Source organism: Scatophagus argus, chromosome 3 (genome assembly GCF_020382885.2).
Source record: "Scatophagus argus isolate fScaArg1 chromosome 3, fScaArg1.pri, whole genome shotgun sequence".
In the NCBI taxonomy this organism is placed as follows: Eukaryota; Metazoa; Chordata; class Actinopteri; family Scatophagidae; genus Scatophagus; species Scatophagus argus.
The window spans coordinates 18837295-18864955 of record NC_058495.1 but is presented as its reverse complement, the minus strand read 5'-3'; the positions used below and the strand labels follow the sequence as shown (position 1 = coordinate 18864955).

The 27661-nt window shown below is 43.4% G+C and overlaps 2 protein-coding genes across 2 annotated transcripts; one reads left to right on the top strand and one right to left on the bottom strand.

Moving 5' to 3' along the window:
• The first annotated feature begins 9 nt into the window (after nt 1-9).
• Nucleotides 10-5232, top strand: glrx (glutaredoxin (thioltransferase)). Its single transcript, XM_046384422.1, has 3 exons — nt 10-287; nt 1539-1668; nt 4755-5232. The coding sequence occupies exons 1-2, from the start codon at nt 81-83 to the stop codon at nt 1650-1652; spliced, it is 321 nt and encodes a 106-aa protein (XP_046240378.1). The 5' UTR covers nt 10-80; the 3' UTR covers nt 1653-1668; nt 4755-5232.
• On the bottom strand, nt 4777-25496 carry rhobtb3 (Rho related BTB domain containing 3). The gene is made up of 13 exons (XM_046384423.1): nt 25065-25496; nt 24449-24680; nt 23394-23586; nt 21245-21402; nt 20298-20406; nt 16892-17087; nt 16535-16731; nt 11684-11793; nt 10233-10338; nt 9283-9456; nt 6137-6303; nt 5744-5840; nt 4777-4895 (listed from the first exon to the last, which is right to left on the bottom strand). Coding segments are annotated over exons 1-13 (1860 nt in total). The 5' UTR covers nt 25067-25496.
• Between the last annotated feature and the right edge of the window lie 2165 nt (nt 25497-27661).

Genomic DNA, 27661 nt, shown 5'->3' with positions numbered 1-27661 from the left:
TAACTGGAAAGAAGCGATCACCTTTGGTTTCAGTCCCGCCTTATCTGTGTGGTCTTCCGCTGACCGACAGACAGAAAAAAATGGCGCAGCAGTTCGTGAAGACCAAAATCCAAGGGGACAAAGTGGTCCTGTTCGTGAAGCCGACCTGCTCGTACTGCATTATGGCCAAAGACGTTTTGTCCAAGTACAAGTTCAAGCCGGGACATCTGGAGTATGTTGACATCAGTGACCGCAGCGACATGGGCAGCGTGCAGGACTATTTCCTGGAGCTGACCGGAGCCCGCACGGTAAAAACACGCCGCTGCTTTGTCACAACGTGAACAACGAGCGGCTTGAAAACACGAAGAGCTTTGAAAGGCGGTTACACGTAGGCTACGTGTTTAATGTCAGCGTGAAACTTAAAGGTTAAACAGTATCGGCTGCGCTCGGGAAATCTGTGAAAAGGGAAACAAATCAGGGAGAGTCCAAGGGAAGTGCGCTACCATCACGGCATCCACCCAGTCATCCACCCAGCCCTGTCTGAGTCAGAGTCTGACAGTAGTGAAGCAATTCTCATCTGAGAAGCTGGAATAAGGAATTGGTTTTTTTTGCGTTAAAAATAACTTAAAATAATTATCCAAGTTAATTCCCTGTCAGTTACCCATTTGGTTTTATCTGCTGTTGAATAGTTTAATGTATACAACAAGTCATCACATTTGATAAGCTTTCTGCAAAATCCATGCGTGTAAGAGCCAAACAGGACTTCCGTGACCTGACATTTACGTCATTTACGTCATTTTAACGTCTTAATTCGAGATTGGGGGGGCGTTTATCTGTTTGTACCGTTGAAGCACACTGCTGGATACACCAGAATATACGTCACTCCTTTCACACAGTCTGTATTTGTGTTTTCATAATAGTGAATAGTACATCACGTTGTCTTTTCACTTTTGTATTTTGCTGCATATGTTGTTCAATTAAAGTCAGATGTAAGCACCTCTCTTAAATAAGACAAACTGCAGGTGAAGGTTCGGAAAGCCAACACCCTCGCCTGAAGCTTCAGTAAATGTATTAGTCATGTGGCCTGTAGAAACACTTCCTACACTCAGATTTGATAAGCTCTTGAAGTGTTTTGTATGCTCAAATTTTACTTTGCAACTAAAGCTGTCCAAAACAACGACGGAGTGAAAATAAGCACAGTGTTTACCTCTGAAATGTAGTGGAGCAGAAGTATGAAGTGTGAAACTATCACAGAACTCTTAAAGTAGAAGTACCTCAAATTTGTACTTAAGTACAGTACGTACTACAGTAATTGATATTGGCATAATATTGAACTTCAACATAGTAGTGATAACCATAGGAAAATGATACAAATATAATAATCAGACAGGAACGTTTGTTAATGGCTAATCTCTGAATACCTCATAAATACATCAGACACTCCCAGTCATGCTATAAACAAATAAATGAACATTTATTGTCTGGTGGTATTTATTGCCATATTGCCCAACCTTTTGCACGACTCTGAATGTCAACGACTGTGACTGATCTGAACGTAGGTCCCGCGGGTGTTCATCGGGGAGGAGTGTGTCGGAGGCGGCAGCGATGTGATGGAGCTGCATCAGAGTGGTCAGCTGAAGAGCATGCTGCAGTCTATTGGAGCTCTGGAGTGATCCCCCTCCACACAAGGTACAGGACACTGATGCACACACACCCTTAGAAAGTTAAAGATGGAGTGTCTGGTTGGTGGTGGTGGGTGGAGGGGGGTTTGTAATCGCAGGCAAGAGAAGGAATTAGGCGTTGCCCCCTCAGGATACCCGGAGCAAGTCATTAAATGCATTAATTAGTAACTGTAGGCTCTTATTTGTGTAGAAATGAATAAATGAAAGGAAATAAGATGCCCGAGGTGGTGCTCAAAGTGATAAGAGGGGGTTGCTTGGTGGTAAAGACAGGATTGAAATCTGCTCCAGGCACACAGTGTGTCGCATCCTGATGGAAAAGTACAGAAGCTGAAGTGAAGAAACACAACGGATGCAGATGCTTCTACACCGGGAGGGAGGGCATGGCTCTTACAGCCACCAAGTGATGTTGCTCCCTCAGGATCTAAGCCTGATGATGGCCTGACCTGAAACACATCAGAGATGATCGCTTATTCTGTTGTCTTTATACCGGAAGATAACAAACGTACCATCTGGAAGTTTAAATGACAGTTTATCCACTCTTGTTTGTTTTTATTTTTAATATTCATTTTTGGGGGTTGTAATCAGAGGCTTGCCTTTAAATCAGCGACAAGTTTTTATTTGAGGAAATAACAGTGGATTGGATCCTGGAATCAGTCAGCGTTAAGCCAAGAAATGAGAGGAGATCTCGTGGAAGAATCCGTACCTTCAGTACAGTTTCAGAGACTTCAAAGACTGATGGCCCAGCACCTTAGTAATACACTTTAAGTTGTTGGCTGTAAAACAGGCCCCTTTTCCAGAGGAACAGGGAGGGAGAAAAATAAAAGCAGTCAAAACACCTGTCCATACAGACACAGCAGGGTGCAGACACTCATCCAGTCTGTGTTCAGTGTGTTCATTCTAAAACATGTCTTTATTTAAAGTCAGATGTCATGTTATCTACAGTCTGGCCCAGCGGAGTCACACGCGTCTCCACATACTGGGAGCGAATCCGGCACTGTTTTACAGTCCACTTTTTCAACCGCCATTTCCTGATTGTTTTTAAGAGCAGGGTGGGATTAATGTGAGACACACATTTAGAGTGGGGGGGCTGCAGCAGCAGGGGAAAATGTACAGACTGATACCATCAGTACACTGTCAAAATAGAGGTTGTACTATATACACAACCAAGTAGTAAACTACAACAGGAAATTGGATACAAACACAATCACATACTGTTTGTTGACTCTTAATGACTGACAATAGCTGCAAAATATCACGTTTATTTTTTTTTCCTTCATTTTGTTGAAGGTTTATCTGACAGTTCTAGTTGTTCTGTCTTTGCATGCCCCTTTTAAATAAGTACCAGCGAAACAGTAGACTGTAAAATAGTGCAACTCAGCTGTCTGTTCGACATCATAATGTCATAATCATGTCACATACAGTATAGTTTACAAAAATAATTGCAGCACCAATAAATCAGAATATCATCATGATTTAAAAACCTCTCAAATTAAAAAATAGGACAAAATAAATATTGTGTATCACCCAGAGGCATTGTGGTTTTCAGTGTACCAACACATGTTGATGATATGGTCGTTTTTTCCTAAATCTTCATTCTGCTTCTCCACTGTTTCTGTACATGTAAATGCTACAAAAGGCTTTTGCCCTTTAGTGTGACAGACAGAGACTGACCAGTATTGTTTATTATTGCAAACAGATAAAGAGTAGTTTCAACGTTATTTCATACTAACCTGCAAAGGAAAAGGTGTGAAAGTCCAGTCCACAGGCTTTAAAGGGACAGTTCACCCCCAAATCTAAACAAAACAACAACCTTGTAGTGCTGTTTATCCAAGTGTTTTGGTGTGAGTTGTCAAGTTTTGGAGATATCTGCTGTAGAGATGATCTTCTCACCAAGACAAGAGTAATAGATGGTTCTTCACATGTGGAACTCAAAGTGCCAAAAAATTACATTTTAAAAAAAACAGCAATGTCTTTCCACTATCATCGTAATCCATACATCTTGCTGTGAGCAGTTTCTCCCGACTGGGCGGGATGTAAACATGAATGGGGTCCACGAGTAGATGAATGTGCAGAAAAAATAGTTCCTAATAATAGTCCCAAAACTCGACGACTCTGACCAAGACAATCGAAATGGACAAATAGCGCTACAGGTAAGAGGAAAAATGTTTATTTCTGATTTTTGGGTGAACTGTCCCTTTACAAAAACATTGATTGTTCTTGATTTGGAGTACAGAGCACTTTTATTTTGTTACAGGTGTAGCTAATTTTAAGATTTAATTTCAAGCCACTGCTGAATGAAAGTGTTTCAGGTCAGCTGAACTACCAATCGAGACACAGAGAAGTTAGAGGTTCAAGGGTTATCTCAGCTTAAAAAAATGCTGCATGTGCACACGTTCACAATGTTTCGGATCCAACGGGAGTCACAGGAGCGTCATGGACCATGGTTTAATTAGACAGAGCAGTCTCGCGTCCAGCATAAAAAAGATACAAAGACATCCCCAGGTGTCGAGTGGAGAAGGAAACCCCAACACAAGCAGTTTCCTCCACGCTTTTTCATCCTGGAGTCACGTTACCCGTTACTGTGGATTGAAGCAGTCTGCACATGATCTTTGTCTGTGTTTCAACAGAAATGTGGTCATTTGATATATCTGTCCTCCAGTCGGAGCCATTTTGTGTCCCTGTTCATCATCAAAATCCACCATTTTGAATCTGCCAAGGGAAATAATAATCTTTCACAGAGCCTGTGGCTGGTGGCCATTTTTAATTCATATTGATGCTTTAAGTATCAGTCATTTTATATTGCCCATGATGGAAATTCCATTATGCAAAGGATGCACAGTCATTCCTCTGGGGGAAGAGAGGTGTGTCACAGTGGTGTGTGTGTGTGTGTCACTGCTTGACAGCTTTGTCCTACTGGTAAGGAGTCGTATGACGTTTTCCTTTGCAACAGCGTCCTTCAGAATCAGCCCTTCATCCAGCAGGACAAACAGACAAAAAAAATCTCCAAACACTGATCATCAGTCTCACTCTTTATCATTATTTTCTCCCTGGTCTTCTCCTCTGTCTACCCCCACCCCCACATGGTTTCCACAGGTTTTTGGCATCCAGGTGGGGATCACATGACGATGCAGCGGGACTTGCGTAGCTTGCGTCGCCGCTGCTGGTACTCACTGAGCTCCTGCAGGTAGCCTCTGGATGGCCAGCGTAGCCTCTCCACCTGCTCCCGCTCCTCATCTGGAACATTCACAAACACACACACACACATCATAACTGTAATCTACTGAAGACATAACTGTGGGAATAAAAAACAAACCATTGCTACAAGATTTACTGTGCTTGGCACATACAGACACATTCAGTAGTTACTCCTTGGATTGTTGCCATGAATGCTGCCAACAAGACTGAAATATCTAATAAGATTTTGTTTACATCGACGAGCAACAGAAGAACGGCCGTGATAGGTCATGTGCTGTCTGTTTATCCCTTGTGCCCTTTAATACCCGTCCAGTGACTTTAAATGATTTTTGTGTGTATGGCTAATGATGACAATAAAATGCGCTACAGCTACTAACTGTGTTGCAATTAATCTTTGCCCATCTTTGACTGCGTGGCCTCTTAAATACGTACGACTTTAATAACTGAGAAACAATCAAAGCATTATGTAACTCAAGCATAAACTTATATTATTAATTATACTATAAGGAAGCCCGGCAGCTGCCAGTTTAATTAAAGTACTGCCATATTGTGCTATATGGCAGTGGACTGTAAAATGCAGACATTTTCATAATGATTTCTGTAAGTGACAGCGTGGCGTTCATTTTCTGTCACAGCTGACTGTTGGACACCTTGATCACACCTTGTGCATTTTACAGACTGGTTGGCCATTTGACAAAGATGAAAACCAGCCTACCATTCTTATCTGGGACACTACCTGCCTGGAGTACACTGGGAAAAAGCCTGCAGGCATTTTGACTGGATTGTTTTTAGAAAGACGAAGCCATCTGAAACGCTGAAACCAGCTGTTCAATTCTGCTGTCACTTACTACAAGTTGAATATTTCACACACACACACATACACTGACCTGACAGCTCCAGGAAGTCAGGCTTGTGGCTGAAGATCAGGTAGTTGTTGGCGATGAAGTGGAGGAGCCAGACATACAGCTGCTCGGCATTGTGGCACTGAGATTCAATTTAAACAGACACGTGGAAACAAATGAGAAGATTTGGCGTGAGAATTAATGCATTTCAGCAAATAACTGTGAATATCTGTGAAGAAGTCACTACAGCAACTTGAATAGATTAAACTCTGCAGCTAGAGGTCCTTTAAACAGCATTTGGTGGCTGAAGGAAGCGTCATATGAAAAAGGAGTATTAACTGGTTTGCACAAACGTGCCGCCTCCTGTCCTGTTCATGTTCTCAGTTCATACCTCTTGCCCTTTTTTTCCCCCACTCATACGCTGGAAACTGCACTGACCTTTGCTCGGCGGAGCAGTCGGATCACGCTGATACCCGTTGATGACAGCTCTCTACTGGGCATGCTCTGAAGGTAAGCGCACACACACACTTCGCACAGATGCTGCAGACGTTTCACCTGGTACATCTCGGCACAGACCAGCACGGCCATGGCCTGCAGCACACTGGCTGGACACACAAAGACACACAGCACAGTCTGATATACGTTTTATTTTCCATTTATGCAAGAGCTGCGTCCAGCTCTTTGAAGCACGTGGGCCTCCAGAAGCAATCAAAAGCTTAAATAACGCTCCCTGGAGTAACAAGTGTTTTTATTATTGTTGGTCCAAAAATGAAACTGGAACAAAGTCTCATCCAGAATGCCCCATTAAGCTTAAAACAGGCTATATAATAATAATAATAAAAAAGGACTTAAGGGGTCTATTTAACACAAAATTAGAAGATGCTGGACAGACGGCAAAGACATTAGTCTTATCAGATAAAACCACTTCCAGCAGAAATTTGAACATTATTTGACAACATACTTTGATTGTTGGTTCCAGATTGAGTTAGTTTAGTTTAGTTCACACACAAGGTAAAAAGCACACTGACATGGCTGAATGCTGGACCCTCTCAGTTAATAAAAACAAAACAAAACAAGTACTTTTATATTAACAATGGATAAAATTATTCTTGTTTAGCATCTTTCAGCTCAGTGTTTTGGTTCCAAGGCCCACAACTTTGCAGTTTTGATCACACAAAAACTCTGAATCCTCCCGCCGTACACTACCTGCCCAGTACCAAACAACAGATGGACAAAGTAAACAGAAAGCTGGTTACCACTGTGAACACAGAGCAGCTAAGGAGACACGTGTTTCCCTCAGCTGGAGATCTATCTGACTGTCCTATAAGTCGTTAATCAGGAAAATAATCAGCAGATTAATTGCTAGTTTTTGCACCTAAAAGAATTTTTAGGTGCAGTCATTTTTCAGTATCTCAGACTGTGCAAAATGAACTAGGCTTACATTAGCTATGTTTAACTAGGTTTCACTGAAATCTTTCTAATAAAACCACATTATTTCTGTGGTTACAACACGCATCATCATCATCATCATCATCGTCACACAGACTAAATTTCTGCTACCCAAAACCAAACCGAAAATGAGCAAAGCCAAATCCTGTTGCTCTTTCCAAGCTGTCAAATTACATCCTTACGTACACACGTGCAACAAACCTCAAACAAGCAATGTCAGTCCTATTATGTAAAGTCAAAATGTAAAATGACTCATTTATGTCGGTCAAACACTGCCCTGAACATCCCTCACTCCCGCCTCTGAACGCTGAGTCTCTGACAGGCTGAGCTGCAGCCATGCAGAGGCTTTGTTCTCTTCAGCTGCACAATCATCTGAACACACAAGTGAGCACCAACAACATATTCCACTGTCATGCAGTATGTACAATGCACAGTATTTATGTGAATGAAAAATCCCTCCTTTGATTTCGGGCACTTTGTTTTTTGTCGCTGCTGGTGGAGTCACCTTGCTTTGACCTTGAGTGCTGAGCTCTTATGTAACGGTGCAGCGGCTGCTGCCTCTGGAGCTCTTTCTTAGCTTTTAATTTCCTGTTCCCATGACTCAACCTGAAGCTGTATCTCTGCAAACAGACTGCTTACCCTCTTTGTACCTAAGCTGGGTCTTAAGGGCTGCTTGTTGAAGTTTTTTTTTTTTTTTCATCAAAACATCTCATAGCACAAAATAAGGGCATTGTCAGCTCTCAGTAGCCGGTTTTTCAGAACAGATTATTCTGAGCCTTTATAATGTCTATTCAGCAGGTTTGTTATGCAACAGCTCTGGAAAGGGAAAGATGACAGCCAATGTTGTAATTAACTCTAATTCTGTAATTAAGTTATATGGCTTTATTTATTAATTGAGGAACGTAACATTGTTTTTCTCTCAGAGAATCTGAATTTGTAATTATCTGTAGGTCACTACATATTCGTGATGTCAGCGTGGATGTCGTGAATTAAATAAACACACACACACACACAGCCCTTTTAGACACACAGCCTGTCATTCAAAGCTAAGTAATCTTTTAACACTAGTTAGCGGTTGTTTAGGCAAACCTGTTTTGCAAATAGGTTTCCCCCTTACACATGCAGCAAACACGGATCCTCTGACCACATGTGGAAAGCTAAAAGCCTGTGGACTGAGCAGAGCCTACGGTTTTCCTACAGTTTTGAATGAACTGGCATTATTTGGTTTGTCTGACTGAAAAACAAAACAAGCTGAGTGTTGATTTTCAGTGGGATCAACAGTCATCATCAGCGATGCTTTTCATAAGTTATACTTTGGAGGAAAAAGTTCAACGTAATGCACTGCAGCCCAGTGTCGTCGCTGGAGAGAATTTTTAGAGCTGATAGTTAGGAAAAGAAGAGCACAATGTGACAGATAGTGAGGAAGAAAAACATCAACAACAACACGTCTGGGGCCTCACGTTGGCACCATTAAAAGCGGATGAAGCAGCGATGCCACGGGTTGATTTTGTCATCACTAAATCTAATTTAATTTTAAGCTCAGCGCTGTTCTCCACGCGCCTCCTGAGACCGGCTCTGGCAGCATGTCGCACTCACACAGATGGCTGATGGCACTCGTCATCTGCGCTTTTGTTTTGGGCTGCGTTCTGTCAGCGAGGCCTCGAGGAAAACACTCCTGCACCTCTCTCAAAGGCTGGGGTGCTTATATCAAAGTTGCTTATTCCTGCAGTACATTAGATTTACATCAAAGATCCATTGTCCTTCTGTCATTTTATTGGTCATAAAGTGACTTTCATCTCGGTCACAAATCAACCAGACATCCATGTAGAGTTTGCTCCATTATTCAACAGAGCAAACTCTATTTTCATTTAGAGCAACAGCCTGAGGGAGAAGTTATAGACGGGTGATTGAATAACATACTGGCTGAAGGTTTCCCAATGCAATCAATCTCATCACCGAACAAAACCTGCTACAGGGTTTACAGCAATTAGTCCACAAGATAAAGAGGAGGGCAGGGACATTTTCTTCCTATATTTTGCCCTCCCACAGGGGATGTGTTTGCAGTTTTAGGTGCCATTTAATTACTAATCTTCATGTTGTGGTCACAGTGGTATACTTGTGTGCAGTAAACTCACCAGGACAGCAGGAGTCAGTGTAGAGGTACTCCAGGAAAGACAGGAAGGTGTCCGAGGAGACACCGTGGATGGGCACCACTCGGCTCCGGGCCTCTGCATACTTCCCGCTGAACATGGCGGCCATAACGTCACAGCGCGCCACCAGCACTGCCCGGTGGGCTGGCAATACACTCCCTTGAATACACGAACACGCACAGAGGCATTCAGAATTAATACTTGGTTTTAGTATTTCAGAGTAGTGTCAAGCAAAGTGCCTCACAGTATAACTGTAATTAATGTACTGAATCTTGACTGATGGTAGCAGGTTAGATCTTTTGGTGACAATCACATAACAGCACTTTTCAGCAATTTTTTTGAATAGTTTCCAACGAGTCAAACAAAGCGTGTCTCTTTGGCTCATTACAGAAGTATGGAGGGCAAACACTAAAAAGAAAAAACTCTGTTTGACTTGCTATGATCTGTCACAACAGGCCATTTAAATCATCAGTGGTTGGAGTGACAGCTCTCACCACACCATCAGCACGTCAGCGTGAACAAAAACCCACAAAATATTCCTCTGGTCTGACTGAGCTCAAACAGCTGAACTTGCAGCTTAAGAGTGCAGGGACAAGAAAAACTCACTGGACTTTTTTCATGAGATAAATATTGATTGAGGAGAGGCTCTGGGGCATTATTTCACGATTTCTCAATCTGATCCTTGAATAGAGAATTGGCTAAATGCAGTTATGGAGGAGCTTTTGGTGAGATGAAACACGACCAGAGCGGAAGGCAGCCGGCCCGTCGGACCACTTTATCTTATTTTGTCTTCCAAATGGTTGACTGGATCCCGGTACTGAGATCCTAATTCAATCACAGCTGAAAAAAAAAAGCCTTTCTCTGCTGTGTAATGTTGCATGAATTTGTAAATGTGTGTGTGTGTGTGTGTGTGCACTGAATTAACGTGAACCCACCTTGCACCATGAAGATGACATCAGAGTAAAGAGGGGAATTGAAGAGGTTGACAAGAGTCTGGGGCCCAAGCTGAGCTGCCCGTGCGCTTGGGGTGTCCCTGGGGCCCTATGTGCGTGCGCACACACACACACACACACACACACAGTAAAGAAGAATCCAGAAGAAACAGACAGAGAGCGTTAACATTCCTCTGCTGGATGTCAGGTACTAGTTACCAGCACAATTGCCATTCTGTGCATCTATCTCACCTCCCCTGTGGAATACAAATGGCCTCTCTGCCAGTCTTGCTTAGGGCTACCCAAACATGCTTGAACTGCAATGCCAGGAATGACATGAATGGCCAACACCGAAAACACACTGAGAACCAGACGGTTGTCCCAACTGTCTATTTATTAACAGATTCCTGCTCGCTTTAAGAATTTAAATGATGATTAATTCAATGCGTGTGCATAGAGTGTACTGCACTGCACAACAGGCAATATCAACATTCTGTCAGGGTGTCTTTTTGAAGTGTGTATGCACAAGTGGTTTGTTGTTAAGTCTGCAAATGAGCATTGTCAAATCATCCCATTACCATGAGGTGACCTTTCTCAGTAAACCGAAGCACAAAGAACTCCATATTCTCACACTGCTCTGCTGCAGAGGGAACGTTCAGCAAACACAGAGCCGTCAGAGCAGGCAGCAACGGAATCAGGCCTCTTTGATTCTGTAAACCGATGGAAAGCTCACAGAGGGCAAAATTTCAGCTGGTCTCACAGACTGAGCCGACCTGGAGGTGTGTGCAGAGGACAAGATCAAATCCTGACGGGACATTAGGGCGTCTCATCGCGTTAAAGTGGCCCAGCCATCTCTCGGCGTGTCAGCTCGTCGCAACACCGCCTCAGGTAGAAGACCTAGTTCTACCCAGATGGGCTGGTGGGTCGTGCACGGTGCCAAAGGCTTGTCAGACGCTGACATGTCATACCTCATGATCTCTCTCTCTAAATGTTGAAGTCTGCTGCCTGCTACACAGAGCCACCTCATGTTTTCTAAACAGACGCGGTACATTACGGATGTGACGCTGCAGTTTTTAACAGAATGTTGGAATTCACTGCAAGCTTCTATGAGAGCATCTCTTGTTTATTTTGTGCTTGTTTGCACAGTATCTGTGAGGTGATAAAGGCAGTAATTATGTAAATATGTTAATTATAGCCACATCATTAGTGCACTGTTTCCAAACAAGGTCTTGCTAAATAAGGCTCTGTTAATCTGCAACTACAAAACATGTGTTCATACCTTCAAAGTGTAGATTTACACATTATAGATATTTAACCTCTTTCATTCGGGAGGGCTGACTAATAAAGATGATATAAAGATATTGCAGTCTTTAATATGATTAATGATGTGCGATTTATATGAACTGTGTATGTATTAAAGAAAGAGAAGAGGGGCAGTTTTAAAAAGACTTTACCCTCTCTCTGCCAATGAGGGATCGTATGCGGTCCATAAGCTGAGCCACCGCTAGCGAATTCTTCAGCTTCTCCTCCAAGGCCTCCTGGAGGTGTTCCCACTCCCACGCTCCTACAAAACATCCACAAACACAACGATTCTGTGGACCCACAATAGTACAGTTTACAGAAACTTTATTTTTTTCTTTTTCCAAGCTGGCGCTGTGCTCTGACCGCCCACATGCCTTACACTGAACACTCAGGACCTGTTTTGAACAAAGTTGGCTTGTTCTAAAATGTGTCTGTTTATATAATCCATGGTGGTTATGGGTGGGACACCGAGGCCAGATGAATGTCAGAAACAAGAACCCAAATGCTTTTGCCGACCACATCACACCATTCGTGGTTCAATCATTTACGGATCGGTTGTTGGCTACAAATGCCATTCGGTACAATTCAAAAGTATCACATGTATTTGAAACCAATTTAATTTAAAATTTATTTAAGTTATCTAAGATTTAATCCACAATCTAAATTCAAGGAACGATCACAGGGCCTAATGTTTGCTAGCAGAGTTTAAAGCATTAGCACGCTAGTTAGCAAAGTACAGCTGAGGCTAATGGGAATATCATTAGTTTTGCAGGTATCTGGTGAAAAAGAAAAGTATCAGACAAACAGAAAATTTTGACCTGAATTGAGTGATCGAATGCATCAGTTGACAAATCAACGCTTTTCACTAAAAACCACAAATGTTGTTGCTAAAGGTAAAGAAAGGAGAACAGAAAAGACAGAAAGATTCATCCTCTGGTGGCCACGAATGTTCAAAATTTTATGGCAATCCTTCCAATAGTTTGTATATATATTGTATATTGATATTTCACTCTGGTGGGCTATGGTGGCAATGTGAGCTATCGACCATCTGATAGACTAACACTCCCATCCCAAGAGCTGCTAGCGTGGCTTCAAATCATTGATGTAAAACAAATAAACAGGGAAATGGAAATTTGGCCTGTAATATATGATAAGCTGGCATCAAAACGAATGTGAAATCTATAGACTCAATAACTAGCAGCACAGAATTTCAAGATAAACTTGAAGAACTACCAAAAAGACAATGTTTAACTCTTCAGGCTGCTTCACCATTTGGAAAACATCTATGCACGTATTTAATTCTGCATATACTCCTTTATAAAAGGCTGCACAGCCCTGCAGCTTGACTGAGGTAGCACAGACCGTCTCGATGGGACATCACATAAACAAACTGTTGAGGGAAGAAGGGAGCTGGACAAGGCAGGATTTATCTCATCATTAGTTCATAATGACGGTATTTGGGCTGATAGAGGGATTACCTCAGCACAAGATGCTGGATAATGACATTGCACAGCACAGGCACCTCATAGGCAGGGTGAGAGACTAGCTCAGGAGCTGTGCTGCTTACATATGATGCAGTCAGACCCCCCCAAAACAGAGTCTGATACACTGCTAGATGTTTTCATATGTAGGATGGCGAGGAACTGGATGAAACTGAACATATACTGCACGCAAAAAAGCAAAAGCTGTAAAAGGCTTAAGTCATAATCTCACCAAAAAGTTTCGGTGCTGATGTGTTTCTTCTCACCCTCCTCCACAAATGCTGAGATGCTTTTGGGAACAACTTGTACAGATTAACACTAATTTCCTGGAGGTTTGCTTAACCTCTTTTGTAGCCAGTACATTCCTGACTCTGAACTGGGAACGTCACCGTGTAAGATTTTCACCAAAAGAATTCACAATAAAGACAACACACTAATCTATAGAAAATTTAAGAAAATGCTTATAAATGTTTATAGTGTGTTTTGTCCTTTTTTTTTTTTTGCTGCGTTAATTGACCTCCAAATACAAGTGCAGGGAGGTGGAGGGTCTGTAACCATAACTGTACAAAAGCAAATGAAAAAACACAATTACACTTCATGGACAGTAAAAACATGAGGGGCCTAACACCTGCGCTGGATTATTTACACAATTACTATTAACATGATATCAGTATTTCATTTTTAAATATCACAGTTATTGTCACAGCACTCCGTTAAAGTGAAAGTAGACCCCCCCCTCCTCCTAACAAAAACTTTGTCCATTCATTAAATTAGGTTGTAATGAAACTAAATTACAACATTTTTCCGCATAAAGTGAGACAAGAGGTCCCAAATACAACTGGGCAGTAAGATTTGACTACAGATAAAGCCAGGATGAACACAAACACGTACAGTGTGTCATAGACATGTACATGTGCTAAACATACACACACACACGCACACACACACAATAGCAGCCAAGTGACAAATTCAATAATTCAGCAGCACACTACACAAGGAGACAGAGTCTCACAGTGTTAACATCAGACAAGCAAAGTCACGGCCTCTGTGACTGTCCACACACACTCAAGTGACAAAAACCCAGAGTGTGGAATAACACCACGAGTGCAACACTGTGTGTTTACAGGGGCGTAATATTGTTATGGAAATTTGTCCTGATAAACTGACAAAATGAGCTACAACTGACAAATGAGTGGCACTGAATTGCAGGATGTCTGTTCCCATTTCTACGACAGAAGAGTACAGCTTGTTGCGGATTTACTCCAAATGAACATCAGACATTGGCTCTGAGTGTTTCTGTGGGCAAAGAAGCCACACATTTGTGTCTTCTAATTCGAGAAAACACACTAATACAGGAAGGCACACAATTTATTCGAGGTCAGCTGCTTTAAACATACAATCAGACCCATCGTGTTGAAGGTTAAAATTCTTCACACAAGGCTTAACACTGTCTCCCTGCAGTGTTTTATGGAAACGTGACATTCGTATTCTGCTCAGTGTGTGCACACGTATTCCTCTTTCCACTATCCTCTTCATGACACACACTGAACAGTATGCTCTAGTGCCCACCTCCCCCACCAGCCAAATACTCACTCAACATTACATTATCTCACAGAAATGCAAGCAGCGCCTTAAACACTCCGCCCCCTCCTTCCTCACCTTCGTTTTTCACTTTGCTCACAATTTTCCACACCTTAATTTCCCATATTCCTTCTCTCTTACATCCAGGGAAAGAAATCCACACAAGCACTAATGTACGTGGTTGTTGAAACACACACTCCACCCATAGATAGCTTTCTTATTCCTATTCATACAGTCACTCACAGAGACAGACTCCAACACTATAATCTTCTTCCCTTCTTTGCTCACCCTTCACGAGCACACATACGCGCTTAGCTCGTGCGTTGGTGTGTCTGTCTCTAGTGCACGTGTGAGTGTGAACGCATGTGCTCACTCAGAATAAAGGTGACTCTCGCGTACATGTTAAGAGGCAGCCACGAATCACATGTGAGCGCAGATTTTTGCCGTAAGGACTTTTGCACGACATGCAGCCTTTGATGCAGCGCTGGCATGCACAGAAGCTGCGATCCAACATGCAGTGAGCGCAGCACTGCAGACTCTGAGCCGCAGACTGAACAGATTTTCACTACGGTGCTGAAGTCTCAGAAAACATCACACGCCTGTTTAACTAGGTTTCATACACCACTGGAGAGCATTTTGCATCTGCAGATGTTTCAGCTGCATGTTTTCCGCCAGCCTGAATCTTCATTGGGTGAAGTTAATATAAGATGCTGTTAATTTTGCTTGACAGTTTCATTACAGAGTAAATCATTTGTTGATGTAAATAAGAGGCTACTGTAACAGGCTACAGAGTCAGATTCTATCAACTAATCCCATTAGCCATCAAAATGATGGAAGTTCAATTTCTGCCCAAACATCACTCCATGTACCAATCCATGTGTCTGTAATGTTTCATACCACTGAGCTGGGAGGAGATAAAGAAGATGGCTTGAGGCATTTAAGTACAAATATGGGTTAAGAAAGCACTGTGACATGATGAATGATTGGGTACTGGATTAAAACACTACAGTTGCTTAATATCAGCCACTTTCAATTTGACTTATTTCTGTCCCCCGCTATAATGGAACGTTGGACAAGACCCAATTGCAGGCAAACTGCCTTCTGGTGCCAGAGGACATTAATCATCACATCTAAATTATTGGAGAAAGAGTAACTGATTTTGGAGTTCGAGTTCCCATGCTGAGAATGTCAGTCCAGCTCCGATCACTGTATTTAAACTCCCCTACTGCAGAATGTCTCTAAAACAGCAACAACAAACGGGAAGCATCAAAGCTGAAGCACCAACAAAAAAAAAGGTGATACACATCATTTCCCAGAAATCACATACTGGGATGGGAGAGAACTGACTGAGTCATCCTCACTGAGCACAGATTTCTCTGGATGCTATTCTGGAAACAGTTTGCTACTCTGATCTCAACTTGGTTGGTCCACAACTTCATTCCAGAGTGAAATAATTCAACAACTAGGGAATGCATTGCCAAGAAATTTGGCACAGACATAAATGGCATCCAGAGGATGAATCTTAAAGACTGAGTTTTCTTCTACTGCCCACAGGAACCTGATATCTACATTTCAGAGGGAAATATCTTATCTACTGGATGGATTGACGTGAAATTTGGCACAAACACCTGACACCATCATCAGGCCAAACCTTCAATTTCAGTTTCACTTTGATACATGAAAAATACTTACAAACTTAAGACATTCCCCTCAGCCTCAAATGTCACTTTGTGTTGAATGCTAATAAGCAGCTCTTAGCTTGCTAACACAAACATGGTAAACAATACATCTGCTAAAAGGTCGCATGTTAGCATTAGCATTTATCTCATAAGCTATAGGGTGTTAAAAAGGTTTAGTCCAAATTAAAGAACTTTCTGGAAAAGACACAAAACATCAGGTTGTATCTAATGTGTTCTAATGTGTTTATCTGGTGGTTTTTACCTCTGTAAATGAACATGAGAGTCTCCCACAAGCACATACACAGGAGGGGGTCCTTCACCACCAGACGAGAGAGGCGTCCTGTCAGGTGCCCCTCAGATCGTGGCATGTCATCAATAAACCCACCATCCCAGGTGGAGAGCAACGAATGAGGACCTCCATCCCGTTCTCTGCAAACACACCGAGACTGGGGACGTTCCCTGTCCAACCAGAGATTAAATTCAGCACAAACTCCTTCACAGTTAGCCTACACGAAGGAGGAATCTGCAGAGGGAGACTGAATTCCCGGTGGTTAACAAGCTCATTTGGTGAAATAGCCTGTTAAGCTCCACTCTGAGAGCAAACTAATATGTCTCCTACCTTGTCTTGGGCCCCAAGAGCAACTGTCTGAAGTAGGGGCTGACAGCACACAGAACAGCAGCGTGCGCCCACCCCAGTTCTTTCCCAGAGTCTCCGGCATAGAAAGCCACATCGGCAAACTGCACGCCACGCTCCAGCAACCACTGCATGTCCTGGGAGAAGCTGGACTCTTCCACACGGATAGGAGGAAGACGTGCTGAACGGAGGGAGGAAGAGGGAGCACACACAGCGAAGAGGCAGGAGAGAGGAGGTTGTGTTAATGAACCACCACTGTTACAATTCAGCTTCAGCAGAGAAAAATCTATCACATTTGGTACCGGTCAGAGCACCCCAGCAGTGTTGTAATTTACACCTTTGGCGCACTAATATTTCCTCAATTTACCTTGTCTGCTTCTACTAGTGATTTCACCATTATCTGACAATGAGTTTTGACAACTCAGAGAAATGGAGTGTATTACGGATATGTGAACAGAGTGATAGTGACAGCAATACTGAGATCTTTTAGTCCAGAAAGAGAGAGCTGTGAGGGACCAAGGTCATGTTGTGCCCTGCCTTTTTTGCTTAAGTTAGAAACAACGCTTCCAGATATGCTTGTCTTCGCACTAATGACAGACCTGCAAAGATGCAAACCAAAGCTGCTGCACTGCATTCTGCTCTACTGAAAGTGAGAGAGAAAAACGGTCACGTCTGTCTCTTCAACAGAGGATTTCTCCCTGGTTATTTTAATCCTGAGGCACTGACAAAAAATTGACATTTACTAGTTATGTTTTAGTTTACTTTGGTGGAAACATCAAAGCAAAGCACCTCCAAAAGCTTATTTTAAGCAAAGTTAATGTTTAAAGAAGACATAGAAAGAAACCGGACTGAAAATAGTCCCAAATAAATGATTTGCAGAGTATAACAATAAACACAGTGAATACCAGGAAAAATACTGCATTGGGAAGCCTGTCTGGAGCATCAGAATCAGATAGCCAGTAAAGCATCAACCAGTAAAGAAATATTTCTCAGAAAAAGAGAGAAGGAGAAAAAAAAGTGCTTTGGGATTCATGAATTCAGATTAATAAAAAGGGACAAAGCACAAAGTGGGTAGAGAAAGTGCGTTTGTGTTGGCGGGTGTGGGGGCTTCACAAATCATTGTCCTATTATATTCCTATTCATGCTTAATACATGCTGAACCTCCGTGTTGCTCATCCCCCCTTTTTTTTTTATGGCTGCTCAGATCTGGCTGTGAAAAGTGTGCTGTTCCTGAGTCAGTGCACGTCATGCTTAATGCAAACTGCACCATATGTAGAGTTAAGTGGTGTTGGACAGGCGCCGATAGATCAGTCAGCACTTGCAGCCTTTTTGGCTGGACTTAAAGCTGTCAGTCACTGCATGAGATTTAGACAAACACACAGCAGCAAAGTACCCAGGTTAATATTTCACACTAGTTGAAAAGTGCAGTTTGTGTTAAATATTTCCAGATGTTTTATTTTGTAAAAAATAATAATAATTATAATAATAACTGTGTGTGGAGAAATACTGTAATGTGAGGAGCAGCAGCAGCAGGAGCTGTAAAATCTCCTCATCTGACACACAAAGTTTTCCGTTTGTGACAACATCCGGCAGTTTGGACTGTCAGTCGCTTGCAGATTTAATTAGACTGCCTTTTAGTCAATTAGGAAACAAGCCTGCCACAGTCTAAAAAAGGCATAACATTAAGACAAAACGAAAGGAAAGCAGCTTGGCTTGCCTCTGTGTGTGCTATATTGACCGAGAGAGCCGAGTTCCCCAGCTGCTCAATCCATTCTTCTTACATCAGTGATGTAGTTGGTGTTAAAGAAAAACTTCAGGCTATTTCAGCTTGAACTTCTTGTTTCTGTCCTCGCCGGGGGGCTGTGCCGCCGCTCAAAAACAAACTTGTTCTCTTTGCTTGTAAACTAGCTATGTTACCAACAGTGAAAATGGCATCCAAGTATTCGAGTGCAGATGATGGGTGCCTCAAATATGGAAAGAAATGCAGTGGACAGAGGCTGAGGATGTGTCCGCATTGGGCCCGGAGCCATACAAGAGGAAACGGCCAGTGGGAAAGGAGCACGCCAATTCCTCTACTGCTGGCTGCAACAAACCAACACAAAAGTCTTCATCTACTCTTGCTATTTGAGGATGTTAAGAACCAGTGAATTAACTTTATTTTTGATGATAATTTCCTAAAGGTAATCATATAGCCACACATGAAAAAGACTCTGATCCAGCAGCTAGTTCGCTCGAGGTAGGTCTGTCGATAACTACGCGTTTATGTAGCTACATAGTTAACATTGTGGAAACGGTCGCAGCTTGGTTAGGTTTAGGCACCAAAACCACTTGGTTATGTTTAGGAAAAGATCATGATTTGGGTAGCAAAGTATAAAGAGAGGAGACTAGAGTCGATGGCTGGCTCAAACACAGGACTTTCACACAGGAAAACGGGATTCGTTTCAACGTTATTCTAACCCAAACCGCCATTTCTTTTCTTTTCCGCCATTCTCAAATATCCCACAAATGTCAGAGGAAACACAAATAGATAGAAGTAGAGTTGACGTGTTGTGGCCCTGGAACACGGGACACGAACATAACTCGCTTCCTCAGTGGGCTTGGGCATCAGAAGCTCACACGCAATGCATCCTGGTACATGGATGGAAGTGTGCATGCGTCAACGTGTGTGTAGCCTGTTACAGACGCTTCTGATTCTGATTCTCATGTAGGGAACTCAGCTTTCTCAGTCAAGGTAGCACACACTGAGGAATTGATTGTATCTGTTCACTACATTTTCCATCAACACCGACTGGACGACCAATGAGGCATTTTTGTTGATTTTTTTCTAATATCCTTGAATACTGAATTGTGATTAGACAGGACAAATTATTTATTAACTCCAATATAAAGATAAAAATGAACTAAATCAGGGATTTTACTGACTGGACTGGTGTGTTTTGGAGCCTAAACATCTAAACTCATTAAGAAAATTTGTGTTTGGTTTATGAGTAATCCTTTACCGTCCCACAGCTACAATCCCTGAGCTGCCTGAGCTCAGTCTAAAATTGATTCAAACATCACTGAATAAAAGTGGTCTACCTAATTCTTTGTCTCTTGCCTTATTTCCAGTTTGGAACAGAGAATATTGATCTGGATAAAACCTTTGTGCTCAGCTCTTTTTATGGCTATGTAAGCTGTAAGAAGAAACAGTCCAGTCAGTCCAACTGAAGGTTCTCCACACACAATAAAAACAGCAATTTAAAACAACAATAATTACGTCACAATTACCAGTAACTAAATAAAAGTACGTAATAGTATCTGAAAGGAGTTAACACTGCCTAAACGGTCAAGACAAAAAAATAAATAAAATTAAAGCAGTATGACTTGTTAAATACCACAGTATTGCTCTGACCTGGTTGTTCTAAATGAGGGGGGCGAAGGTCGTTCACTTTGTTTCCTCGTCTCTTCTCTGGCCTCTCTTTGGCTTTGTGTTTCAGACACTGAATCATGAAGTATTCCAGCTAAACACAACAGAAATACACGTGTTAGTTTAAATGCAAGGTACCAAAATGGTGATGGCACAATACAACTTCAATTCTTTGCAACTTCCTGAGAAGACCAGTGCAGCTGTCTATATTTGTCTCTGCTACTAAGCACTGTACCTATCTGAAGTGATGAGTCCATCAAGTTTTATGAACTGGAAGAGTGTGCTGTGCAAAGTTATCTCATTTATCTTAAAACACACACATTTTTAATCGGGGGAACGCTGGGTCAGGAAACTCACTCAGCACATCCAGATGAGACAAACATTCGTTTGTGTGCTTATTCAACCACAGCAGGTGACAAATGTTTCCAGTAAGTAGTCTGAGGTGATTCCACTGTAGTCCTGGAATTCTTACACTATATGGACAAAAGTATGGGGACACATTTCTTTATTATTGAATTCAGGTGAGGCATAAGGCTGTTTTTCAGGGGTTGGGCTTGGCCCCTGACTTTGTGGCAACAGTTTGGGGAAGGCCCCTTTCTATTCCAGCATGACTGTGACCCAGTGCACAAAGCAAGGACTATAAAGACATAATTGGATGCGTTTGGTGTGGAAGAACTTGACTGGCCCACACAGAGTCCTGACCTCAACCCCATCCAACAGATGGGATGAACTGGAACGGAGATTGTGAACCAGTTCCCACAGAAACACTTGTGAAAAGCCTTCCCAGAAGAGTGGGAGCTGTTATAGATGCAAAACTGTCTGTGTATTTAGAATGCGATGTCATTAAAGTCCCTCTTGATGTAATTGTCACATGTCCCAATACTTTTGTCTATATAGCGTATATCAACCATTAAATTCCTGTGGTCACTTACCACACTGCCGAAGTAGCGACCCACGAAGACGTGGTTGAGAGAGGGCAGCTCCAGGTAGGTGGCCCCCAGGTCCCGGGACAGCTGCAGACCTTCACTGTGAGGCACACAGCTGCTCCAGTCGGACGCACACAGCGGACACGTACACGGAGGGCCCTCATCTGAACGTAGAGAGGAAGAGAATTTATCTCTAAGATGAAGGTGAGGGTATATGAGCGGCAATACATGAGTCACTGACATTACATGATGCTTTTTATGATGCATGGACTTAGTGTGCATTGAACAGACAGAAACGCTGGAAATGTTTGTCTGTCTTGAACAACACCGAATACTACATCACGCTGTAGAAACAGTACATGACATGCAAAACTTCTTGTGTACAAATGATCCAGCACTTGTTGGTTTCTTATAGACTGGACAAAAAAAAGTGTAACAGAAAACGGACCAAAAGCTCCTTTATGTGAAAGCACAACATTTAACAAACCAGAACAACAAAGAACAACATAAGAACCAGATGCCACAGCCATGTGTGTGTGTTTATGGTGTGACTAGTCTATCTCAGAGTGACTATGTAGGCAGTTATTAAGGATTTTAAATAGCAGATGGGGAAATTTAGTTTTCCATTTTGTGAGAAATTGTTGTTTTCTGTTTTGTGCCGTTCATGATATCCGCCCCTGAAATGTCATTAGTTCTTTGGTTTGCTTTCATTTAACACAGATATGTTTTGTACTTAAAAGCAACCATTTTTCTACATCTTCACTAAGTCCAAAAAGAGAGAGAGAGAGAGAGAAAAAAGGACAAAATCTCTTACAACCACAGAACAGACAGATCATCTGCAATGGCACGTGCTCTGGGACCAGCCATACTGTGGCATGTGCGCACAGGGACCAAAGAGACGGAATCAGACAGAAAATTTGGAGGGATTAGCTTGAAAGAAGGAAAAAAAAGAGACTTTACAAAGGAGGAGAGCGCCAGAGAGAAAGAGAGGATGAGCGGTACACACACACACACACACAGCTAAGTGCTGAGGCATTTGATAAATCATACTGCTAATAACCTAAAGGCATGACACAGAGACAAAGCTAGAGCAGAGTGTGTGTGTGTGTGTGTGTGTGTGAGAGAGAGAGAGAGAGAGAGAGAGAGCGTCTGACAGGCAGTGACTTGGCATATCAGTGGTATGTTTGTGTGCGTGAGAGAGTGTGCGTGCCCTTGGATAAATCTGTCTGCGCTCCTGCGTTCAGCGACGGTTTAATGCGCAGCACACTCTCCGCCACAGCTGTGCCTTAGGTGGTCTGAAGTTGAGCAGCAGGAAGCGCTCGGAGCTCAGTCGTCATTCTCTGCAGTCATGAGGGGATAGCATGAAAATACTCATGGCAGCCACAAACAAAAACACAAACAAGGGCTCTGGTCGAGGTACCTATTCATTCTCTGCCTCTCTCTCTCTCTCTGTCTCTCTCTCTGGCAAAGACTTGACTCACACTGTGATCATTCTGCAGCGGAGCGCTGACAGGATCTCAAAGTATGTCGAGCAGACAAGCTAAAAATACAACCTGGTGCATTTGATGAGCTTGTTTACAGAATCTGGATTCAACGGGGGTCAGTATGTATGTGTGTGTGTGTGTGTGTGTGTGTGTGTACACAGCAACAAAAACACATGCAGACTCACTGAAGTGTCAAAGTACATGCATGTTAATTCCCGATGTGTTAAGCAGGCTCCAAGCACCCTAGTCCTGCCTAAGGGACAAATTAATGTGGTGCTGATGCTCTTTCAAGCCATGACACTGTGTATTTAAGTGTTGTGCAAAGGCTTGTAATAGCCACAAAAAAACCCTTAAAGGTGCAGTTGGAGGGCCAGGAGAATACCAGCTGTTTGCTGAGTCTCATTCCCAGGTAGTCAAGACTCTGTGACTGGTTTTTGGTCTGAACACTATCAATCGATCATACGCCAGAACCAAAGCATTGGTACTTGATGACAATCCTTCTCCAGAATCTCCAACTGCACCTTTAATGTCTTCATTCACTATGTTTCCTGCATGGGAGCATGTGAGCTGACTGTTGACTTGAAGACAATAACCGTCAGTTGTCAAAGCGTCACTGGTGTAACTAAACTCCATCCGGCTCTGACACAAACACAGAAGAAACGCGTCCTCACCGTTCAGCCGCGCCCCAACAGCGACCAGGATGACAGGAACACCCCAGTGCCTCAGGAGCGGACGGAGTCTCGGGGCGTAGCCGTTCCTGACCTGCTGGAAGGCCAGCTTGTCCGTGACTGAATATTTAATGACCAGGATGTCTGCCTGCTCGAGAACTTTCCGTACGCTGGCCCAGTCGCTGTCCAACAAGTCCTGGAAAAGTCAAGAAAGAGACGACAAATAGAGACAGAAGGAGGTCAGAGGAGGAGGAGGAGGAGGAGGAAGAGGTTAGACAAGAGGAAGGCAATACACAGAAGTGCAACCTGTACTGTGAATCTTACCTCAGATAACCCTAACCCTTCCCTTCTGAGTTTCCCTTATTATAAATACCTCAGTGTGGCTCTTGGGACTTTACCCCCAAGGACCTATGTGAGACTATAACTGCTCACTCTAAACCAACTCAACTCATTCGACAGGAAGAAAAACACTTCAGAAAGCTTTGAGCAATTTGAATAAAAAAAGGGGACAAAAAGACATAGAATTAGACTGACAGACTCTCACCAGCACCACCCCTGACAGCATTAGACAGCCCCATAATAGGACGCATACAGTTCTGCTACAAAATCATAGCAGTGCTTTCATTTCAAATTCATACGCTATTAAGAACAAAAGTTCTTTCATCCATTTTTTTGTGCAGTGCATATTAAAATAGCGTCTTCCTGAGAATAGAGACATTTTTTACAATGCCAGCAATCAGCAGAGGAAGACAAGTGGCCTTGAAATTTGAAATGTTGTACATCATCTGACAAACAGAAGCAGAGTGAAAAGTAAACAACGTATCAACGAAGTGACGCACACTGTCACAATGGCAATGCTCTGACAAAGTCACACCACTGTACTCTGGCATTATTTTGCCATCTTGGTCTGCCCTAACCTTCAAAACAAATCTGATTTGCTATCACATGAGCAAGAAGATGTGGAGTAAAAGAGCCAAAGCAACACAAGACTAACTTGTAATATGAAAATTGTGGATGGACGCATGACTGCACAAAAAAGATCCATACTAGTCCCTTACCCAGCTGGGACAGTCCCGAACCACCACAGTGACATCCCCAAAGACGCGTGAGGTGTACTCCATGAAGGCCGGGTTGTGCAGGCTGCTTTCCAGGTCGCAAGGTCCCACGAGCGCTCCATGACCCAGGTAGCTCCACAGCAGACCTCCCTGCAGCTGCCCCTGGCCCATGATCTCCTCCCCGGGCCCGACCCCTCCGGGGCACTCGCTGCCCAGAGCCACAATGTGGATGGACCTGTAAGCGAGATAACTCTTGGTTGACTTGAATGAAAAGCAGCACACAAGCAGATGATGATGATGGTGGTGGTGCTCCAGAGGCAGCGCTGAGGGAGAGGAGGCTTTGGTCCTTATTATTCATGTCTATCACGGAGACAGTGCATCACCGTTATGTCACTGAAAATGACTGAGAAGAAACGTGTCAAGGCCCCTTGTTACGCTACACCTGAGTGAGAATCACGCTTCAATAAATCTGACACTTTGGGAAATATTCTCGGTGCTGTATTTATATTTAACATGCAGTAACATACTGCCAAAATAATAATAATAAAACATGTAGCCACACCAGGAACCCCTCCTGCTCACATCCATGACTGAGTTGCAGCTCTCCAGAGCAACTTACATTGTGGTCAGCGCTGTTTTGTTCCGCTGCTCTACGCTATGGAGCCCGTTTCCCTCGCGGTGCGTTTCCACGCCAGTCTGCAGTCAGACTCGGGCTTTTCCGCAATGAGCTGCGGCTCCGCTCCGTCGTTAATCCCTCTCATCGGTAGCTGGCCCCCCGGGAGCCGGGCTGCTGGGGAGTTTCGCAGTCACTGGCATTTCCCCGTCTCGTTATTCATTCATAAAAAAGTGGAGCGCGATACCGTCCCGAACCGACCGCAGAGGCGCACCGGACAGCCCAGCTCGGCGGAGCAGCACAGAGTGTGTAAACAGCAGCAGCGCCCATGGGCAGCCAATGCGCTAACAGACAAACAAGTTGTCAGTCGGTAGGAAGCACAATTAGCGACTGAGAGAGAGAGAGAGAGAGAGAGAGAGAGAGAGAGAGAGCGAGAGCAGCCTCGCGCCGCTCAGTCCAGACCGTATGAATGACGTCGGCGGATAAAACAAAGTCTCACAGGCAAAGAACAACTGGAGAGAGCGAGAGAGAGAGAGAGAGAGAGAGAGAGAGAGGTCGCGCCTGACTCAGCAACACGTACGCGCACACACACACACGTAGAAGCAGCGCGCGCCAAACGCACACACGCACGCGCCCTCACAGGGACCACGCTGTCGACGTGCAGGAATTGACAGTGTTGCCCTGTTGTTGCTCGTCCTTTCAAAGCAGGCGGTAGAGCAACAGCTTTACCCTCTGCTTAACGGAGTTTTTGTGCCAAAACTTGTGTTTTTTCCGCCTGTCTCTTGTCTCACAAAGAGACGGAATCTAAAGCAGATTGCCAAGAGGTGTGAGCGTGGGTAATGGTGTGATAATAATTAATGACATACACGTGATGAAAACTATTCGCTGATATGGCAAGAAAATATACGACGGTGTAAGTGGCTTTGGGTGGTGTTTTGCTGTGCGAGTCGGTTGTAGCGAGATAAAAGGGGATCATGTGACCTAGAGGTCCCTCGTGGACAAACTCCAGGGCTTTTCAGAGCCTTTTGAGGGGAAGAATAGGCCTTAAATTAAGCCCTAAAGATTTCATCAGAAACTCCTGTCTCATCCACAGGCATTGTGAATAATGCAAGGCATAAAGCCAACATATTTAGGCCTTGGGTTTGAATATCCTACACCACTGTGATTCCATGCTGCGTCACATTGTCCCTGTGGAATATGAAGTACTAGCCCTGATAAGCGGTGTCCCCAGATCGTCTGCTCTTCATGTCAACAAACAGGCCTCCGCTTGATCTACTGCAAATGAGAGCTTGTGAGTAAAAGTCTCCGCATTGCTTTAGGAGTATAAAATTCACTATATGAAGTGCTCTGCGAGTTAATCTGTGGTGCTCATTTCATGTAACCCACGGTCCTGGACATTTCTTAATTGTATTTGTGGTGTCGGCGGCACGGTGGTGCAGTGGTTAGCACTGTCGCCTCATAGCAAGAGGGTTCCAGGTTCGAATCCCGGTCTGGGCCCTTCTATGTGGAGTTTGCCTGCGTGGGTTTTCTCCGAGTACTCCGGCTTCCTCCCACAATACCAAAAACATGTACATTAGGTTAATTGGCTACTCTAAATTGCCCCTAGGTGTGAGTGTGAGAGTGTGTGGTTGTCTGTCTTTGTGTGTTGGCCCTGCGATTGACTGGCGACCTGGACTGGCGACCAGTCCAGGGTGTACCCCGCCTCTCGCCCGTAGTCAGCTGGGATAGGCTTCAGCCCCTCCGTGACCCTGACGGATAAGCAGTATAGAAAATGGATGGATGGATTTGTGGTGTCACAAGGCAAGGCTTCAAGCTGAGTGGTAAGTTTGCTGTCGGCCAGCTTCAGAGACCAACACCATTCATGCACAGTTTAACATGCACATCCAAGTGCTGTTTTATTGGTAGCCTTCACTATGGCTAACAAAGAAATAGTCTGAACGTGACAGGCTGTCTTCATTCTTTACATCAAATACTCAACTAATATATACATTTTGTATAGCAGGCTTATGGATGTCTATATGTTATGATTCAACTTTTTTTTTTGGTCACAGGAGCCACATAAATAAAGTCACTTTTATAATTTTTGTTTTTCCAATTATTACATTAAAGCCTGTGTTACAAATTGGAGGTGTGACGTTTGAAAGACGTGGCTGTTTTCACAGAAGAAGAAGACAATGTTATCAAGATGCATTATAGGAATTGTAGTAGGAACAGGAAGGAGTGATACGCTAAGCAGTGCCGCCTCAAAATCACAACACGGCAAACTGAAACAAAATCAGGTTAAGAGATACCGTTGACATAATGTCTAAGAAGGATTCATTTGACAGGCTGTGAAAACACACTCCATTTCCTGTCAAGACTTAGATGAGAAAATAATGTTCAAAACAAAACTGAATTTCTAATCAGAATATGCACCAGAGGGGCCCGTGAGGACCGGGAGCCAGCCAGCCACAGTGTCTGTCTGAAGCTGCTGTCAACACACCTTTTAACAACCTCAGGGATCTACGTGGTGTCAGTAGCTCGAGGAACTTTCAGCCAGTGGACAGGAAACATTTCACAACATAAATCCCAAATGCTGGACTCTACTCACCCTGTGCCCTAGT

Bases quoted from the DNA above. Each gene is read 5' to 3' on its own strand.
- glrx (XM_046384422.1), top strand. From the start codon at position 81: ATGGCGCAGCAGTTCGTGAAGACCAAAATCCAAGGGGACAAAGTGGTC. The intron at 288-1,538 runs GTAAAAACACGC...ATCTGAACGTAG, and splicing joins AGCTGACCGGAGCCCGCACG to GTCCCGCGGGTGTTCATCGG.
- rhobtb3 (XM_046384423.1), bottom strand. The intron at 23,587-24,448 runs GTAAGGGACTAG...TGACTTTTCCAG, and splicing joins TTCGGGACTGTCCCAGCTGG to GACTTGTTGGACAGCGACTG. The intron at 21,403-23,393 runs GTGAGGACGCGT...CTCTACGTTCAG, and splicing joins TGTTGGGGCGCGGCTGAACG to ATGAGGGCCCTCCGTGTACG.